Genomic DNA, 21,596 nt, shown 5'->3' with positions numbered 1-21,596 from the left:
GGCCTCTCGCTGCAGCAGGGGAGGGGTTTTTTTTGGGGGGGAGGGGCTGTTTTTGTACTAAGAGTCTCAAGTAAGTGATATTGGTTCTAGAAAATGATTTTTATGAAATGCCTGTTTTATTTATTCATTTATTTTAGTGTTAAACTTAGCACATTACATGCGTTCTGTTGTTTCTCTTAAAGCACCGTACGGTTTGTGAACTGAATATCTTAGGTGGCGAAAGATTCGAAAGAGTGCAACCATAATAACTTGTTTTACTATTTTTATTTACCTGTCTTTTGTAAATTTATTTCATTTTTGTGCCATTAATTTTTGGTGGATGAAATTTGTAGATAAAGGGGTGGGGGGAGGCGGCTGTCCTTAGTATAGGGTAAATATTGCGATCCAATCCCCCCACCCCCAATGATAGCTTTTCGCATATTTTCTTCACTTTTTCTTAAACATTTAAAGAAGGTTGTTAATATTCTTTGGATATGTTTTTTTTTCCCAAACGGGGGCTTTTAAGCACGCGCTTTACATTTTTTAAAATTTAAATTATTTGTATACATTTCAATTAAACTTAAGCTATGATTTTTTCTTTTTTGATGCGTTTACAATTAGTATTTTAATTATTTTGAAGTGTAAAATGTTTTATAATAATTGCTAACTATTTGAGATAAATTATTTTTTCTACAGGAAAGAGGAGTTTCCTTTGTTCTAGGCAAAATGTGTTTTTTTAATTATTCTTTTTCTATTGGATTATGGGAGAAATAGGGATTTTCAGTTAAACGTTTTCGTTAAAAAGATCCGATCGCTAATCCATCGGGGCTTGAATCCTCGCTAATCGGTTAGGTTACATTAGCGCGGCCGCTTAGCGAGTTAGGCAATAAGCAATAGTTGATGGATTTTTTTAAACGTTTTTTAGCTACCGTTAGCGTAATGGTTTATTAGGTGAAACATTTTTAATTACAAAGAATTTCTTTTTAGAATTTCAAGGGTGTGTACGCATTTTTCTTTATTTTAAAACGGGGGGAGAGGGGAGGGGGACTTATATCGTTACATAAATTTTTGAAACCAGATGGTATTTTACGTTAAACCTGTGCTTAAAAATGTTCCTTTTTAACGGTCGCGTTTTTTTTATCTGATTTTTTTCTTTTTTTTTTTTCCAGCAATCGCGAATTTCTTATCATCCTCACTTGACCAAAGTTAATGTCACTCTGATTTTTCAGACTGCTCCGATAGCGGAAATAAACTTTTTCGTTGTTTTTATATTTATTAAGAAGAAACATTTTCGTCGCCATGGTTACAAATTGTTTGCATTTCTACGCTTGACTTAAGCAGAGTTTAATTTTAAATGGGGGGGGGGTGTAAAATTACGTTTCTTCAGGACACATCAACATAGATGAAACCTGAAAAACATCTGGAGAAACCATCAACATAGTTGAAATTAAAAAACAAGATTTCAGCCAAATGAAAAAATCAGATTGGTAACAGAAATACATTACGTTGTACGGCTGTAAATAATCTTTATGGTAAGGTGTAGTGGTGAATCTTGACCATGAATTCTATATCCTTATTACCTTATCCTTATCATCTTTTCTTTTTTTTTTTGATTAAAGGTTCTTTTTTGCGTTTACGGCTTTTTATCTTTTCAAATACCCTGAAAAATAAGTCAGGCGACAGACCTTTTATGACTTATAAAGAAACTAAATCCTATACGAATCCTCATATGCTGCCATTAGTTATAATTGCCTAAATTGTAATATATTTAAAAATTTGTAACCCATTTCCTTGCGTTGTAGGTTTGTCTTATTAAAAAATTATGTTCAGTAAAACTATGTTAGTTGTTACTGTATAGTACTACCATATTTTTTTTTTATTTGTTGTTAGTGTTACTGAAAGCGAATGGGGTATTTACTTTTTGCGTTGCTTCCATACTTTTATTATTTTTTTCAATGGTTACCAAAAGTGTAAAGATAGCTCCCATTTTTTGTGACTGTTGGATTTACCCCTACCATGGATAAAAACATTTTCAACTGTCAGGTGGTAAACTCGGGGCCTGATTTAAGTGTAAGCTCGAGAAGCACACTTTGGGGCCCCCCAAAAATTACAAAAAAAAAGTGTAAGTTTGTATTTTTTATTCTAAATATTAAATTGTTATTGCTGGCTATGTTTTAACAGGGTTTATAAGTTCCGACGAAAAATCTCCCATGGAATGAGAACTATCTGGAGTGATATCTAGCGTAGAATGATATCACTCAGATGCAACTCCATGTTGGTATGGAGCTCAACTGCTTATGGCAGTTATTTTATTTCTGTTTATTTACAATAATTTAAGATGATTGAATCTTTTTTAATTGTTTATTTATGTAAGTTTCAAATTACAAATAGAGAGCTGTTGATCTTTATTGAGGGTTGATAAATTGACTAGCAGTCATCTGATCCCAGAGCCTGTTGTGAGCTGTCACTTTTGTATCCGTAATATTAAAACAACTTTTTATTACCATCTAGTATTTTATTTAGCTAGTTTACATCAGAAGTACTTAGCATTCGACTCACAAAATACATGCAGCTGACTGGACGGAGGGTGATCAACTCATTTTTATGCAGGTGCACCCCCTCTCCGCCCCCCAAAAGCACTTTATTTACTTTTTGCAAGCAATTTGAGATCAGTTTGGGGAAGGAAAAGTTTTTAAGATGTTCAGTGACTTTATCAAAACATATATATTTACATATCCTCGGTTTACTGCAGCCTATAGCCATGCAAATTTCAATGAGGTCAACCTAAAAAAAATCAATGGTGCAGATTGCATCATTGATTTTTTTTTGGGGGGGGGGATGTGGAAGTGTATCAGTTCTTTGTTTTTTGGATGGTACGCCATTTTTCTTAGGATAGGAATCTCTGCAATAACAAAAAGATGGGCAATTGAGCACGTTCTTCGGTTCTGCAAGTCAAGGGAGCCGCCCACAGGTTTGTTGTGCTTACAGTCCTAAAATTTCTAAATCGGGCCCTGAGTAAACGGAAGCAACGGTTTTGTTAACACGAACATGCAAATCTTAAACTGTCGTGACACTTGCCAAACTTTTAACTCATCCCTCCAATTCTTTCGGTGGGGGGGGGGGGGAGTGTATTTTCTTAAGTTGCTGTAAAACTTTTAGGGGTGGGGATCTAGCTTTTCGGAATCGAAGATTTTCATTTGTAGCAAGCTTACGTAAGGTAAGAATTTCCTTTCAGTGTCGCACTTTTTACAAGTTCACGAGGTCTTTGTAGCGGCTGACTTCGTGGGAATTATCAAAGGTCGTGTTTTAACTAACTAAATTTTGAAACTGTTGAGGTAAATAACTTTTTTTATAATCGTTAAATTTGTTCTTTCAAAAACTGTTGGGAATCCTTCTTCGTTTGCTGCAAAGTAAAAAGTAATTTAGGAGTTTTCCATTTGTAGCTAGTAATAGAAGGAGTAGATTTATTTTCAGTGAATGCAACTATTTAGTAGTTTGCGACGGTGTTTCTGTGCGACTGACTTTATTGCACTAAACCTGGGTCCTATTTTAACTAGCAGATTTTCGAAAATTAGTAGCTGTAGCACTTTTTTGACTATTCATTTGAAAGCCGGTGAAGAGGCATAAACTGTTTTTCAGTTTTACGGGAAATTTGGGAAATAGTTCAATGCATATATTGCAACCTAATATTTATCTTCTGTAGCTATATTTCATTAGATAGAAATTTCTTTTTCGACCGATTTAGAAGTTCACAAGAACTTCCAAGTTTTTGTCGATAGGCTAAGATTACGGTTTTACGGCGAGAGATCGAAAATCTTGAATTCTTTTTTAGTAATGATTCAACGCACTATTTCAATTCTTTCCAGAAGAATGGAGCTAGCCAATTTTATACACTTGCCTGAAAACAGATGCAGTGTTTTGTTGAACTTACACTTTCCATAGGCAGCTAATTTGTCTAATCATTAGTTTTCTCTTGAATGAACATATATCTCATCAAAAACAACCCTGTTGTAAAAATTTCCCCACCAAGGAAACCTTTAATTTTTCCACACAAAAAGAACGCCTTCATCCTAAACCCAAAAACCCTCAGCATTTAAAAGTTGTGATATCTAGTTCGCGCACCAAGTATCTGCCAAACTATCATCCTCCCTATTCTCCTCTTTCATCACACCTACTTCCATTAGAACCTCCTTCCATCTTCAACTCCTCAGAAATATGGATAGATCCTTTAAATTGTTTATCCTGTTTGGCGGGGAAGCTTTTGAAAGTGAAGTGGTTGCTTGGTGAGCAAAAAGGTTCTAACCATTTAGATTCTATTTTCGTTTTGCGAGAATTGGGCCGTTTAAATTTTATTGCAATTCTTGTATCCTCTATGTTGCAAAGAAAACTTCTTGGATAACAAAATACTATATTTTAAATTATATTGTTTTCGAGTATTTTACAACTTCGTAATTCTATTAGTTTCTTAAATTGACGGATTATTCAACATTTTCATAAAGGTTTTTTAAATGTTTTACAGCTTGCGGGCAATTCTAATCTAGCTTTTCACTTTTTATTTAATTACTTTTTTCTTAAATCGTATATTATTTTACGTTTTATGGGATATTCATATGCGTATAGTTTCATAAAATATATCACGCAATATATTCTAATTGTTTGACCCCAGTTTCGCGCCGACATTTAAAATCCCCCCCCCCCGCCCCGTTAAATATATCAAAACTGAAAAACAGGGAGAAGGAAATTTCGTTTTAATAAAACTTGGGGCGGGGGGGGCAGCATTCTAATCTCATTCATTAATTTGTTTCTCTGCTTAAATATAAACAAACATGGAATCTTAAAACGGAAAGTCCAATGAGATAAGTTCGCGCGCATGCGCAGTAGCTGTGGCAAATTTCTGATATCCGAGATTTAACGTCTAGTTGCAACTGTTGGATCTGTTTTAGTCTTGGTTGAATTTCCTATGACAACTTTTGAATAACTGTTAGATCTGTTCTAACCTTGCAATTGCAGTCAGAGATTAACAAACCCCGTGAGTAAAGCTGAGAGTAAGTACATAAAAATTTAGGGGAAATTAGTGATTTTCAGACTTTTATTACTCCGGCCCATTATGTCCCTGGGGTTGAATTTTCGTATATGTACTTAATGGCCCCTCAAGAATATGTATGCCCAAAATCATTACCATTGCCCCCCCGGGGGGCTGTGACAGAACTCCGGGAAGGTACAATGTGGGGGTAAAAACAAGGGGAGTGGGGGTTCAAATGACACAAAAGGCACATCAATGGGGCACAAGGAATGTGTGTGCGAAATTTCAACTTGATTCCTCTTTTCGTCTAGGCTGTAGTCCTGTCAAGGAAAGCGAAAACTTTTTTGAACAGCGGATTTTCTAACTTAAATTCCTCCTCCCCATGATGGTCCAGGGGATCTTTTTTTGGTTTACGTCGTCACGGGCCAATAGAGATTGAGTATACCAAAAATAAACTGCGGGGGTCTTCATTGGGCTGAGATACAGAGGAGTGAAAAACCCAGAAAACCCCAATTTGATCTGTTGTGTAAACTGTACTTAGTCACGTTTATTTCCTTTCGTCTTTCTTGGCGGCGGCTTTGCTTTTGTTGACTGCTGACGTTTGTTTTTCTTGGCAGCCGGGACGCTCCAGCGTCCCGTAATTAATAATAGATTTGGAATCGTTGCATATTGTTTTGAATAAACAATTTTTTGGGTGATGTGACTGGTTAAAAGAAATATTTATTGTTAGCTCATTTAACTTCATACCCCTTTAGATCAACTTTATGTACAATTAAGCGTGGAACAGTAATTTTTTTTTTTTTAAATACGTGAAATCAATGGGGTTTCCATCAGTCAAAAGTACTACTATTAGTCACTAAAGTTGGTAGAATAAGTAAAAAAAATAAATAAATAAAAGATGGAGCGAGGAAAATCTTTTACTTTTTAAAACTTTTAATTTTTTAAAGTATCCAATACTTCAAATAAGTCGTGGTCTTTATGAAGTCACAAGTGATGAACTTTGGCGTGCTGAATGTTTTTTAGTTTGCTGTCTACAGCGTTTCCAGGTCATGATAATTCAGAAGCGAATTAAATATTGCACTCTGCTCTTGCCATCAACTATATCGTTGCCAGTATATGTGAATAAAGAAGAGATTTTAATATTGCGCTCTGCGCTAATGGCATCAGTGTAGAGCACTTCATCACTTTCGATATCATGTGCAGAAACGTAAAAAAGGAAATTTAATCTCCGCACCGATTAATATATATATTTTTAAAAATATTAAACTTTGTCAAATTATTTAAAAAATTGTCAAATCTTATGTTTTTAAGCTTGCTCTTTCAAGAACAAAATACTTATAAAATTTCGGAAACGATCCCATTTGCTCTCCAAAACTTTTGGTTTGTGACAGGTATGTTTTTGTTAAATGCGTGAAATTGATTTCTCACCCAAATTTTTGGGTTGTGACAAATGCTACTAACCAGGAAACATCACGATCAAGGAAATTCAAAAAAATTCCAAATTGGTGGCATTCAAAAGAGCATTGGAAAACATGTTTATGGCACTGAAACTACGTGCCCTCGTGACCACGTTATCGAAATATGTCTTAAAAATTGCCGAAATTTTTAGTAAAGTCGCCAAATTTAGCGAGTTTTGTTCAGAAATGGAAGGTACGGCGCGAATTCAACATCTGCATCTGACAAGACATTTCACTTCCATATTTGGTCACCACCAAAGCGTGTGAGAAATATCGCATTAATTCTTTACTCGTGGTGACTACCATGGCGCGGGGTGTCGTGGCACAAACTGCGGTATTGAAATTTTTAGGGGCTTGTGTTCCGGGATATTAACGTGCAACTGTATAGGGGAAAACGCCACAGCCCGAAATATGTTTTATTTTATTGTAAAAACAATGGAATTTTTTGTTATTCTTAAGACTGTCTGTTAAAAAACTGATGTTTAAAACTTTTATGCTTCTGCGGGTGAAATATTTCCACTGAAAAAGTTTATTCGATGATGAAACTGTTTTAAAAAAAATATGATAACCGTAGAGAAACAGTAAACACACTTTAAAGTTTTTTTTTTGAAAAGTCGTAAATTTGAAGTCTTCAACAGTATCTAAATACAAAGAAAACGACATTTTTAAAGATTTCAAACCATGTTCTCAAATTAAAAAAAAAAAACGATTTCTGTCAGTTATTTCCAGTGTGTTTTTCGTTATGTGTATCGTTTTCAAGTTATGTGTAAACCCTCTAACAAGTCAAATAAAAAAAAAAAACTGTATTAATTTTTATTTTGCTCGTATTTGAATTCCCTTTTAACGTGAAACATAATTGGTAAAAGTGACTTCAGTATTTTTTAAAATGACTAAATAACATGCAATATGATGTGCATTTACGTTATAGCGACTTTCAATTGCAGTGACAGACTTTTTCGAACTACAGGGGTTGTTGTAATGAACGTCGACTATAAAATTTTTTATAAGAATCTGTTATGAAGTAATTTCTGACATCGTTAGTTTTGCTGTGCAAATTTTTGACATTTACTATCCGTTGTTTTCTTTTTTTAATTATTATTTTTTTCGATTTTAAATTAAAAATTAAACGTTTTCGCTAGCAGTGGTCAGACAATAAAACTTCATGAATGATAATAACTTTTGAAAAAATAAATAAGAGCTGGGATACTACAATCCATGATCATGTTCTTTCAACATCAAAAACTATCCATTTTATTTTCAATATATAAGCTTTAATAAGCATGTCTTTTTTTTTTACTTATTCATATTAATTATCGTACATAATTATTAATTACTTACAACACATTTCATTACAAGAGTACAAACTTAAATTAGTTAAGTAAAACACTTGAAATGCACTTAAACTCTGAAATGCATTATTATCACGATTACGAAGTTAAATCCTACGTTCAATTTCGTTACAAAGTTGTAGCTCCTCTGGATAAAGCTCTCTAGTTTCCATTTCACAGGCTTCATAGTTACTTTTTAATTTTACCCACACAAGTAAAGGGTTAATTCGAAACATCGTTTACGCGCTTTGCAGATGACCAGGAATGGAAATGAGAGTCTTGCTAGACGCAGGCGATGAAATCACGTGGTATTTTCCATTTCTTGCCAAGTCTTTAAATTTGGCGAATTTTCGTAAGATTTCGACAGACTTTGAAACCCCATATCTCAAAAACACAAGGACGAGGGCACACAATATTGGGGTCAAATTTTTTTCTAAAGATACTCTTTCGAATGCGAGCATTTTTAACTTTTTTCATGATTACTGAGCTCGTGATGTTTCCTGGTAAGGAAATATATGCCCTAGTACAGTTCGTTAAAAAGGGGAATTAAAAAATCGCAACATCGCTCTCGAAATGACTATTCGGCAATTATTTACTAATTAAAATTATTATACATTGAAATACAGTATTAATTGCCAATTAATAAACTATCAAATAATAAATTATCAAGTATCAGCTAATAAGTTAACTATTAACTAATTAAATATTTTGCTTCGTCTATAAACTGAATTCAAAATTAGCTCACGACTTCACATTCCTGCCTCTTTTGCTTTTGGGGTTTTACTAGGCGAAATCAATTCAACACCCAATGGAAGAAGAGCACCTCCCTACTTCATCCTAAATTTCATTTTGACACTTGAAAGCAACAGTTTTGGAAATCTTTCCCTTAGTGTTGATTTCAGTTGTTCATCATAGTATTTTTTTTTCTTTATTTTGTCAGATGTCTTCAACTTAAAGTTCGTCAGTAGATGTCGTTCGCCAATCATCAACTCCAAATTCGTCAGGAAGTAGCATGGAAAGAAGTTACAGGTAAGTCGTTGATTTTTATTTATTTCGATCTGCGTAGCTTTTGCTGAAAATACAAATAATTACATAGGTAACATTGTTTTCAGTTGTGTTTTCAATCAGGATAGTAAGAGAATTATGAATGAGTGAAGGTTTTAGAGAAAAAAAGAAATATTTTTTTTCATAATCAGAGGCTTAAATAACATTCATGTTAATGGGGGACAGGGCGAACAAGTACACATAATAAAAATGTTTGCGGCAAAACTCACACAGTGATACTGTTAATGGGTAACATCTTTATTTTGTTGAAGGTTTGGGAACTACCACACACCTACACATTCATATAATGCTTTCACACGTTTAAGCCTCCTTCACACGAAAAAAAAATAGATGAGCCAACTTTCGAACAGACGAGCGGTTATTAGGAAGTGTAACTAGATAAAAAAGTGACGGAATCACCTGGCATTCTTCACACGATAGTCAATTGTACCTGGCGTGACACCAGGCACATGTGACGCTACCATTCTCATCCAAGGTTGATTAGTGGATGTGCCTGGTAAACTGGCACCCCAAGCACAGTTGACTGTCGTGTGAAGAATGCCAGATGATTCCTTCCCTTTTCGATCTCGTTGCACTTCCCAATAACCGCTGGTCTGTTCGAAAGTTGATTGAACTAAGATTCCTCGTGTGAAGGAGGTTTTACTTTAAAATTAAACATAGCACATATACTATGCATCAATGTCCAAATCGATACACAACACATTTTTCGCGACACTGTCGGTCTTTCTTATTTCTGTGCTAGAAGCTCGTGTTATTTCTGCCTCTGATTATGACCTTCACTAGCAATCATTTGTGCAAAGGTCAAATGTTTCAACATTGTTCTTGTCAGGCCATCGAGTGTGGCTGGAGGAATGCGACCGGTGTGCATATCGGAATCTACTTCTTCGAGCATGAGGACGGAGTGCTCGCTGTACCCTTGAGATGATGTCTGTGTAAGGGTTGGGGCAGTTTGTGGGGCACAGTATTGATGAACAGTGATGGATCAGTTCTAGGCTTTGAGGAGGTGGGTGATGGAATTTCCTCATGAACGTCTGTGATGGATATGCAGGGTGTCAGAATCAAATGTATTTAAGTTGAACACTCGATTAAAAAAAAAAAAGTTTCTCGCCATGAGGGCGAAATTGTCTCTGATGCACCTGCACTTTTATGAGCGGACAAATAGAAAAATGGCGTCATCGCAAGAGAAAGCACAAATTGTTCTCTTGTGTGCAATGCAAAATACGAAATCCTTAATAACAGTGCAAATAATGTAAAAATCTCTCCAATGATATGAGTATTAAGTGGTACAAAACTCCCCTTCCCCCCCCTCTCTTAACGGAAAGTGTACAGAAAAAGCTTCTAAGTGAGCTACTAAGGGACCTCATAGCTACTCAGAGGTGCCCCGAACTTAATTTTTGGGAACGAAGAATTTGCAATTTGCCAAATGGTAAAATACGGGTATTTATATTTATAAATCAAATTTAAAGGATCATTCCGCCATTTAAAAACTGCAATATTGGAGTTTGCAGAATCGTCAGACAAAGTTCGTCGAAAAATGAAGTTTTGGAAAGTTACAGCAACCGTCTGTGATCTCCTATTGGAAGACACGTATAGCTTAGTGGAGCTTGCGTGATTGGGTACTGATTTTTTCAAAAATATAACCTCTATGTGAGTAATTTCAATTATTTTTAATTTTTGAACTATAAGTTGTCTTGGGTATAGCGACCTTTCCATTCGGTACATTTGGTTTGGACACCCTGCATTTTGCTAAAGAACCCTTGGGACCTCAAGGATTTTTCTACCAGTATTGCTCAATAGAAGGGGAAGTCGTGAGGGTTGAAGAGGGAGAGGGGAAGTTGACTCGAACTTGCCATTTTGTAGGATGGCATGCAAACATGTCAGGAAGAGTGTCAATAATCCTAGTCTCAGAGGTACGAGGTTCAGCTTTATCCGAGGTGCTTCGTTATTTTTAGGTATGCTTTAATAAAATAATAGGGAAATTAAATTGAAAGATATGCGTGACTAGTGCTACAGTTATATCTTAAACCTAAAATGTAATAATACGCAACTTTAATGCTCTAAAAAATGGTTATTATGGCAGCAAAACAGTTTTTTTTTCATCTGACATGCTTTAATGGTTTGATTTTTTTTTTACGAATTTGTCCCAACACTTTAAGAATAACTGGCAGAACATCGAAATCACTGGCATAAACTAAATACCCTGAAATTCGGAATTTGTGCCAACAAACCTATAGATAGAAAAAACGGAATTTCTCTCAAGGTTTGTGCATCAAGATTTTTTGTCTTCTGAAGGGTATGGAAGGTACGAGAAAGTGACGGATTATCTGGACGCTGTAGTCTGGTAAATCGCCTCTCTTCGTCCGGTTTATTGGAAGCACAAGTTGGTGGCGGTGTAGATGTGTCCGATCATCGCCACCGGTCATCATGAGGATACGAAAAAATCTGGACTGATCATAGGTCTCGAGGTGCTGACTATAGGCGGAGGGTTACAGCAGGGGTTCCACTGCTGCGTCCATTCTATCGCCACTCTGCTGTCCATTAGCAAGTGGCGTACCTAACATGGGTGACACAGGGGAAAATATTTTGCAGTGTCACCCCCTTTGTCAAATGCAAGAAAAAAGTTTTAATATTCTATGTAAACATGCATGGAAACAAATTCATACAATTTTTAAAAAGAACTACATATAACGAAATTTTAAGTTGTTATAACGAAGTTTTAAGTTTGATAATAAGACAAATAAAAAAATATGATTGATTTTCATATAACTTGTCCTAGACGCATGTGTGCACACCTTCGATAGGTGAAAAAAATAAGGGGGTGTATGAAATTGATTGCACCTAAAAAACTTCGAATATATCTCAAATACAGATGCATTGAAAATATGAACCTAATCCTGAGTTAAGTACTCGCTCTATAATGTAAGGTAGCAAAAAGGGGGAACGGGGGACCCTACCCCGCGAATTTTTCAAATTTGTATTCTTCAAAATGCATTGCTTCATATTTCACAAACTTGAAATTCCACTTTGGACTTCACCCTCCCCCCTGACGAGTGACACCCAGTATGGACCACCCCCCGTAGCGACGTCACTCCATTAGCAATATTTAACCTCTTGAATCGGTTGTTGAGCTGAGCTGCAATAGGATTTGCTAACCCCTGCAACCAGATGAGGGGAAGGGGGGGGGGCACAATGTTCCAAAAACTCCTGGCTACATCCTTCATCAAAAATATAAATCATGGTTCTCACGTTTCTGTAGCATATTGATACAGACAATTGTGTAATAAGTTTTTGTAACTCCCAATGTTTCATATCCTGTTAATTACTTACAGGGCCCGATTTAAAAACTTTAGTACTATAAGCACAACAAACTTGCGTGGCCCCTTGAATTGCATAGTCTAAGAACGTGCTCAATTGCAACTATTTTTGTCTTGGCAGAGGCCCCCATCCCTCAAAACCATTGGCTTAACCTCCAAAAAAAAGAAACTTACGTGCACTAATTTTTAGGGTTGGGATTCGAATTTCTTGGGGGTAACCCTATTGACCCCCTCCCCCCTTTCCCTGTGACACCCTTGGCGTTTGCATCACTATATGCTGCCAAGCATAGTCATCCAATCTTGAAAGGAATTTCTGAAGTTATATTTTTTTGTATCAATGTATTTTTGTAATTTTATGTTTACATAAATAAACCATCACGAAAGATTTAAACATCTTGAAGTATTATAAATCAAAAGAAACAAAATAAATACCACATAAGCAGTAATAGTGAGCTACTACCATGGAGTGACATGTGAGTGGTCTAATTCTCTGCAAGATGTCACTCCTGATTATTGTCTCACTCTGTGGGGGAGAGTAAGTTTTCCACTGAACTCATTAGCCTTGTTGAAACACAGTCGACAATAAAAATTAAATTTATAAACTTGCACTTGAATAAAAAACATTAAGAAACCTTTTGTAGATCAAAATAGAAAAACTTGTTATATGTATTGTTACACCCCGTTTGCACTGCGAGCTAAGCGCGCTCAACCCATCAATGCACTTACGAGTTAAGCGCACTTACTTTAACAGTCGTTTGCACTAGAGAACGCACTTAAAGTTTAACTGCAAACCGCGACTTCAAATGGAATGGTAAATTAACTGTAACTGTGTTTATGCTGTGGAAGAGAAGGAACTTAGATTCTATTCCTCTCCATCTGAGCACTGCGCCGTGGCGTCGAATGAAAAAAAATATTGTTTTCTGAATCAGCCGTGACTGTGACTGTAATTATCGGCACTTCTATTTACTATTCGCAGCTTCGTCATGAACAACGAAGTTGCAATAGCTCATATATCTTATCAAGCTAATCTTACATACTTGTTTAAGAAACGTGCAAATTTCAAACGACAAATATTATTAATGATTGAAAAACAGGACAAAATTCTTCAAGAGTTACTGATGTTGAGTTTGGTACTGGCGGACAGTACAAGATGTCCAGATTCATGGTCTCTGGCAAAAGAATCACAGTGGTACGAAAGAATTGCCACTGTTTTCACGGACGAGCAGTGGAAAAGCAATTTCCGAATAACCAAAAGTATGTACTTTGAACTCTGTGATCGATCATCGGAATTTGAGAGGAAAGCGAGCAATTTCAGGAATCCCATTCCTCTTGGCAAGAGAGTTGCAATTGCTCTCTACAAACTAGGCTCGTCAGCAGAATATAGGACGATTGCCAGCCTATTTGGAGTTCACAAATCCACAGTATGTGAATGTGTCTTGGAATTCTGCTCATTACTTGTGGACAATCTTCTTAAAGAAGTGATAACATTTCCATCTAGCACAGCAGAAGTTTCTCGTTTAATAGGAGAATTTGAAGATATTTGGGGCTTTCCTCAATGTTGTGGAGCCATTGATGGTTCCCACATTCAAATAAAACCCCCCCCCAAAAAAAAAACGCAACTTGTTATCACAATTATAGAAGTTTTTACAGTGTAATACTTCTAGCAGTGGTGGATGCAAAATACAAGTTCCTATACATAAACGTGGGGGCTACGGGAAGAAATAATGATTTTGTATTTAAAAATTCAAATTTATATCGTTTTTTCCGCCAAAGCCCCATTTTCCCACCTCTAAACAGAATACTAAACAATGTTAGTGTCCCTGCATGTTTGGTTGCAGATTCCGCATTTCCGTTGCTGCCTTTTCTGCAGAAGCCGTACATACAGAGGCACCAAATGCCAGAGTATCAAAAACACTTCAACTCTACACTCTCTAGAGCTAGAGTTGTTGTAGAAAATGCTTTTGGAAGGCTGAAGGCTCGTTTTCGTTGTCTTCAACAAATGGATTTTTCCATCAAAAACACAACGAAGATTATACAAGCCTGCTGCATTCTAAACAACCTCTGTGAACTAAACAGTGATGATGTTGACCCAACATGGAGTGTTCCCCAAGCTCTTCCAAATCAAGATACCGAGGAAGGAGACACTGATGAACAATCAGTGCGCATTAGAGAAGCTATTGCTAATTTTCTTGCCTCTTAAAATGTATATATGTAGATAGACCTTTTTGTACAAAATTTTGATGTTGTTTTTCACATATATGTTAAATTAGTTTACAAAGTGATTTTAATTGTATTTTGATAATAGTTTATTTTTTAAATTTCTCAAGTAACCTTCAGTTTTGTCATTGACCATTGATCTTCACATTTCAAACTGTCAGTTTTTGCTGTATTCAACATCATAAATTTTTCAAGAACTTTGTCCTGCTTCTCAACCATTGCTAACATTTGTAATTTAAAGTTTGCACATTTTTTAAACAAGTATGTAACGCTGCCTTGATAAAATATAAAATTATTTTAAATGTTTAAAATAAAAAGACCCTTTTTTAAAATTCAGATTGTTTATTTCATTTGTTTAAAATAATGCAACAGTGAAACCTATGTCCAGGAGCCCCTCAAACTTGAATTGTTGTGAGGATAAACTTCACAATGTTTCGAATGAAATAAATAATGGGTAGACTTAGCACATACCTACATATATGCAATTTATTATGTTGTTGCGCTAAGGTTTGAAAGTTATATCTACAGTTCACCTCAAAAATGAGAAGCTTTTTTCAAGTTTTCCTCCATATATCTAATCCAGATTTCACTTTTTCACAATTTTTCTAAATCTTGCATTTTCCATGTCCAAAAAATTGCATATTGGTAAAATATGTTACAAGGAATCACCTCCTAACAATAACTTGATTTTGATAAAACATTCAGATACCACTTATGTGCTTAGAATAGCAGTATAGGTATATAAAAGAAATTTATTAAATCGTCAGATAAAATGTGCCGAATCGTATTTTTGAGAGGGTGCAGCAACTTCTTTTTGATATACCTACCCTTTTCTTACACGGAGAAATGAACTTCATTGTTAACAGAAAATGAAATATGATCATGCATGCATAACAAATATTTATACGTATGGAGTAGATATGTTATAGGCATAGTTCAATTTGCTTCAGTATTTTTCACTTTCTGTATAGTGAACTTCTTCGTACCAATTTTACCCCATGCTTTAATAATGTCAGTACATGTGAAACGAGCTAATTTAATTGAACTACTTGGTTTTATCAGAGCAGGGTTGATTTGGTGCTCAAATACAGCTTACGTAGTAATTGTTCTTCAAAAATAAATTCTCCTTCCACATAAAATTATACATGATACAGGACTGAGTCATTTGTTAACAGCATTACAGCACCGGAAAATTACCTACCTTGATGCATATTTTAATGGATTTAACGGGGTACAATCATATTGTCAAAGAAACATTCAAAAAAAAAAAAAAAACTATGGAACAAATAAAAATTCAATAAAATAAACTTATGACTATTTTTCTAGGCCCCCATGTCTCGATTAAAATTGAAAACTTTAATGCAAAATAAAAATTTGCCGAGTACTGGATATTTGGCGAGATTTTTATCAGGTAATTTTTGGCACTTTTATTTTAATTAGAAAGATTTATGTCCTCCGAACAAAAATTTACAAATCAAGTAAAACTTTCTATTCTGCAAAATATGGGGAAAAAACATTTTACGTAGCAAACGAGTTTAAAAGTCATGACTTACATGTTTTTTTTTTTCATTCTCAAGTATTGAAGCCTAATACTACAGATAATCCACTATTAAAACACAGTTGGTTTCATTCTACAAATTAAAAATTATTAATATATAATAATTATTATAAACACAAACTATTAATTACACATGCAAAACTTATTAATAACACAATTATTAATAACACAAAACTACAAAATTAAAATCATTTATTTAACAAATCCCTCTGCACATTTGTTTGTTCTTTTAAAACTTCAATAATACTGGCGTCATTTTCTACAGATTGCTTCATTATATTCAGCATTTCTTTCGAATTATCGTTATAATTCTGCTGTATGTTATTGAATTTTTGTAACAATTCGCCCAAAAATCGGGTCTTTTTCCCTCCTTCAACTCTTCTTCTCTTTGGTCTCTGAAAAAAAAAAAAATAAAATGAATAAGAGGGGTTAGGGCAAAATAACCTAAGTGACGCTACAAGAGGGTGTTGAAGTCCTATCTCAGTGTCTTCCTCTGCGGTGCCCACGACAGTAAAAACTAAAAAGTTTTTGATAATAACTATAATGAAACAAATTGCTAAAAATGAACATTGGGAAGTCTGCTTTTTCAAAAGGAGCTAGCAATATATATTAACATCTATTGAACAGTCAAAAAATTGAATACTGGATATTAGGAGACAAATACTCGGCAATATGAACAAAATAATGAAGTGATTTTTTTCAAAATTATGAATTTCAGTTGCCGTGTACAACATTTAATTAAAAAATTGCTAACCTGGGGTGCAACAGAATCTTCTTGATTTGATGGACCAGCTACTGGTTCCAGCTCGGGAAGTTCAGGCCGGGGACTACCGACACCAACATCTTCTACTGGATCTGCAGCAGGTAGCTGACAATTCAAAAAATAAAATAAACACTGAAGAAAACTACATACACTCTAAATTGCTTTTACAAAAAACGACAAATGACTGTACGCAGTCAGAGAACTAATAATTATACAGAAACGTAGGGTAGCACTCCACTCTGAGAGGCAGAAAAGAGGAAATTAGAAATAAACCTTGCAAGGTGATGCCATTTTGTACAAGTCAACATAGTTCATAGCGTATCAACTAAGACTATCAACAACTTACCGCATGCAAATTTTTACTGAGAAGAATAAGCAGCATTTTACTCTTGGTATTAACATGACATCCACAGCTGATCAAGCAATTCAAAGCATAAAAACTCTAAAACTTTTCTTTTCTTTTTTTTTTTTGCAAATGCCAACCAAGAAGCAAATTGGCAAAATTTGTTAATACAAAAGGTGTTATGAATGAAATTGTATCTGAAATAAAATCACATTCCCTCTATGATTTATTTGATAAATATCAATTTTTAAACAATGTAATAAGATTACCCCCCCCCCCAATTTTAAGTTTTTCCACTCGATACATTTTTTATATAACTGGTCCAAGTAATACAATGCTAATAATGAGGATTTATGCTACGCACTTGATTTGGTAATGCTCCACCTTCCTGGCAGTCCTCTTCAAGAGACATATCTGTCACTAAAGATGCTGCAAAAAATAAATAAATAAATAAATTATGAGCATGGTTTAGATTTTATGCAAATAAATTTTAAGTGTTTTTTAATATCCTTATTGCTCACTATTTTCATCGGCCAGAAAGCTGTTATCCATGCTTTCCACCATTGACGATGCATCTTGGCACGGTAGCACCCCAATCACTTCATGCACCGCTTGAAAAAATCTCCATTTGGACAGTTCTCCTCCAGTTGTGCCAATCTTAGTTTTTTCTTCCCTAGAAGTACAAAAGCATTTTCAGAGGCGACCAAAGGTTTTTTTGTAAATGATATGCAGCTTCAAATCTTAAGCATTCAAATGCATCACTAGATATTTAGTTCAGTAATTAACCAGATTAATATATGCACATAATCAGTCCTGTAACCCTGGGCAGATGAGAAGGGAGCTTTGTCCCCCAATACATTTAATTTTTCATGTTAAAAAGGAATGTCACTGTAACGTAAATGTGTTTAAAAACTACCGCTTTTTTTGGGGACTTCCTGTAAACCCCACAAAGGTGAGTTACCCCAAATACTATTTTTCCCTAAGTACGGCACTGTATTCAAGTGTATGAACTGTACATACTGTGGGAGTGGGGGTTAAAATCTGCTCAAAAATTATTATAAACTAATATCAAAATGATCATTACAAACTTATCATTGCAATGCAATGTTTCAGCCGAGTTTATAAGTTCTTTAGCAAAAATGCTAAAACTGGAGAAAATGCTTTAGCAATACGCTAAAATGTCAAATTTCTATTTTAATCCCTCAAATTCAAAGTATAAAAATACAGTTCCAAATCAGACAAGTAGAAATAGTAAAATATCATTCATGAAAGGAATGGAGAAAAAGGCCCGGTTTGTTGTCCTTTATTATTTGTGCAGCTAGATAGGTTTTTGTACAAAATTAATTGACTATGGGAAAATGGCGTGTTTTTAGGCGGAACCACTTCTATAACATCTGGGATTGTGAATAGAGTACCGAGTACTCGCGAACTACTTGGTACTCGGCCAAACTTTGAATAGGTACTCCGCCCATACCGAGTAGTTGCAAAAAAAGCAATATTTCCATGACAGATATTAATATTTATAAAAAGCGCAATCATATATATAATATTCTGCAATCATTTACAATCAAGGGTGCCCAATGCAAAATTTTTCTCCATGATTTAGATTATTTTCTACATGGAAACGGATTTCAGTACAGTAAAAAGATTTTAAAATTTGACCTTTAATAACTTATTCATTAATGGCTGGAAAAGAATTATTAAATACATTTTTGCAAAGAAAAAAGCATTAAAAAAAAGGAAGTTCTCATTTCTAAGGGGGGTGGGGCAGGGCTTGAGCCCCCTTACCCCCTTATATGGGTGCCCTTGTTTACAATTCAAATTTACAAGTGAAATTTAAATTTTGAGGTTAATGAAGTTTGTAATCCTTCAATGGAATTATGGACATGTGCTTTGGGTTTACAAGGAATTCCTTTTTCAATGCGCAAAATGTGACTCACAGATTTAAAGGCATCCGACAAAAGGCAGATTTTTTTGTGGAATGTCTTTGCATTCTTTAACACACATTTTACGCCCTGAAAAAGACGTTCCTTTTCAGGGCCGGATTTGGAAGTGTGGAGGCCCCTAATCAGGGTTCAAAATTATCCCATACTTTGATATATATCCGACTATTTTGATACACATGTATTATATCACATAAATTTTCAATCAGCACAAGTTAGGATATTTTGTAAAAATTTTATTGTGGGGGCCCCTTTGTTGTGGAGGCCCCGGGGCAGCTGCCCTGCCGGCCTTGTTCCTTGTAATGCAGAAACAAGTGTCTGTAGTGCATTTGTTTTCTTTGCTTTCAAAAATTATTCATGTTGAGCGGACTAGAACTATAATAGATTGGTATAGTTTGTTTTAATTCTAACTTGATTAATCATACCTTTTCTTTATTTACTTTTATTTATTTTTTTTTTTTTTTTTTGGTAATTTTTGACAAAATTTTCTAAATAATGAGCAATTAAATTTCAGCAGGAATTTAGTTTTTAAAACTATTATATGGACTAGGAGGTCTATACTACTATTCCAAGAAGTTCAAAATTCATCACATGTGTTTCAGTGGTTCTTCTTAAAACATAATTGGTACTCCGTGACTCGGCCGAGTGCTCGGTAACTCGGTACTCGGCCGAGTACTTGGTACTCGGCCAAAGTGCTACTCGGTACGTCTCTAATTGTAAACAATAAAAAAAAACCTTTATGTTTACGAATAAATTTTGAAAATTCTTATTTACATTGACACAATTTATTGCAAGAAAAAATATTGTACAAATGCATACATAAATAAATAGAAAAAAATCACTCACCTGTAACGCCGGTTTAAGTTTTGTATTTTTTTCGAGATCTCTGCAGAACTCCGTGTAAGTCCGTATGTTTTGAAAGAACAGCTCATTCCTTCATAAACCACACGGTTGCGTTTACTTTTTCTTAAATTTGAAAGATTCTCATGCCATATATTTACGAGGGCAAACGTTTCATCGTCTGCCCAATTGTCCTTCCGCTTTAAGCTCAAGGAGGCAGCCATCTTTAAGCGACGAATGTCTTGTTGAGCGGCTTCCCAGTGTCGCTCAACTGAAGCGGCTTTGAGATGCGCTAAGTGAATGCGCAGTAGGTTAGTTGAAAACTAAGCGGCTTAATTCCGCCAGTGCAAACGGGGTGTTAGGCTCTGCGACGTTGAGCTCCGACTCTGGCGATGTTTACCTCTGCTTCGGAAAATAGGGAGGGGTAATTGCCGCTAAGTTGAGTCGAGAAACTTTCTTAGTAACTTTTCAAACACATTTCAACTAAAATCCGAGCCAATAACACGTCTATTTTTCGCAAAACTCCCTTAAAACAGGTAAACATAATCAAGGTCACAGCTCAACTAACCAGAGCTGACTATAAAAAAAAAGTTCGTAATTTTGGTGGCCCTTCAGGCTAGGAGGCCACTAAGCCGGGCTTAACAGGTTTGCACTTAAATCAGACCCTGAATACTTAATCCCAAATTCAGCGTTTCAGAAGTTCTTTTGGAATTATTTCTACTGCTTACTGTTCGGCTGTTTAGCACTAGAAAAAAATAGTACACGATCTCTGTTCTTTTTTCGCTTTTTGCACTACTTGTAATGGTAACAAAATGTTGAAAAAGAAATTTAAAGTGTTTTGCTTTTTTTAATTTAAAACCGGAGTTTCTTACAAAAATAGAACGATTTAGTAGAACTATAGAATCAAATATCAAAATGTTAGAGACTGGAAAGTGCAAATGAAGTGCTATAAATAATTTATTTGCTATAAAGGCCTTGACAATTTGTGTTTGAGAGAACTTGAAAATTGCTTCTATTTTATTTCTTAAGAGTATAAACTACGAATTATTTGAATGGCTAGATTGATACTCTCTTGGTACTTATGTTCTAATTTTCTACACCGTTTCTTAATTTTATGTACAATTGCCGATGTCAGCAAGAGATGATGCGTTACATTTTCTCCTCCCGCTGTCGATTAATGTCGACGATTTGTCGAACCAAAAATCATTTTCAGTTTGTACGACCTTATCTGCAAAAGAGTATGACTTTAAAAATATTTTTTTTTTCTTTTTGCCAATTTTTTTCCTGATACTTGTTCAAATTATCCGTAATAAGAAATCTTACATCAATATTTCAAATTTTTCCCCGGGGGAGAATCCCCCAGAGCCCCTAAAATTGAGAATATTTTTTTTATAGAATTTAAAGCAAGTCCTTGAATCACTCTCCTTATCCTCCTCTTCTCAAAGGTCAATTCAACACCAGAGAATCAGGCAGCATTAAAAAAAAATGAAAGGAAAAACGCATGGTTTTATGCATCAGAGGAAAAGACACTCACATCGCATAGTATTTTTTTATTTTTAAATTACCATGTTTTGCCATTAACATAAGTTATCCGGACAACAAAAGGGGGAAGGCGCCCCCATACTCGTATTAGCTTATAGGTAATCCTTAAATCGAAATCCGGCCCTGAAGAATAGAAACTTAGAATCGTTTATCTCAAAGTGAAAGTCTGCAACACTAAAATCCCTACGTTCCAGCTTGTTTGTTAACACAATAACAGAAGTAAT

At 35.0% G+C, this 21,596-nt stretch overlaps 2 protein-coding genes across 2 annotated transcripts; one reads left to right on the top strand and one right to left on the bottom strand.

Annotated features, from left to right (window-relative positions):
• Nucleotides 1-13,149: 13,149 nt before the first annotated feature.
• LOC129232225 (putative nuclease HARBI1) lies at nt 13,150-14,366 on the top strand. Its single transcript, XM_054866439.1, has 2 exons — nt 13,150-13,420; nt 14,005-14,366. The coding sequence occupies exons 1-2, from the start codon at nt 13,150-13,152 to the stop codon at nt 14,364-14,366; spliced, it is 633 nt and encodes a 210-aa protein (XP_054722414.1).
• Nucleotides 14,367-16,129: 1,763 nt separating this feature from the next.
• Nucleotides 16,130-20,054, bottom strand: LOC129232227 (uncharacterized). Its single transcript, XM_054866441.1, has 4 exons — nt 19,952-20,054; nt 17,412-17,467; nt 16,696-16,809; nt 16,130-16,336 (listed from the first exon to the last, which is right to left on the bottom strand). Exons 1-4 carry the CDS (start codon nt 20,052-20,054, stop codon nt 16,130-16,132), a joined length of 480 nt encoding a protein of 159 aa, XP_054722416.1.
• Nucleotides 20,055-21,596: the final 1,542 nt, after the last annotated feature.

The sequence above is a fragment of the Uloborus diversus genome, unplaced genomic scaffold, assembly GCF_026930045.1.
Source record: "Uloborus diversus isolate 005 unplaced genomic scaffold, Udiv.v.3.1 scaffold_110, whole genome shotgun sequence".
In the NCBI taxonomy this organism is placed as follows: Eukaryota; Metazoa; Arthropoda; class Arachnida; order Araneae; family Uloboridae; genus Uloborus; species Uloborus diversus.
The sequence above is the reverse complement of the archived record's forward strand: the minus strand, read 5'-3'. Positions and strand labels throughout refer to the sequence as shown.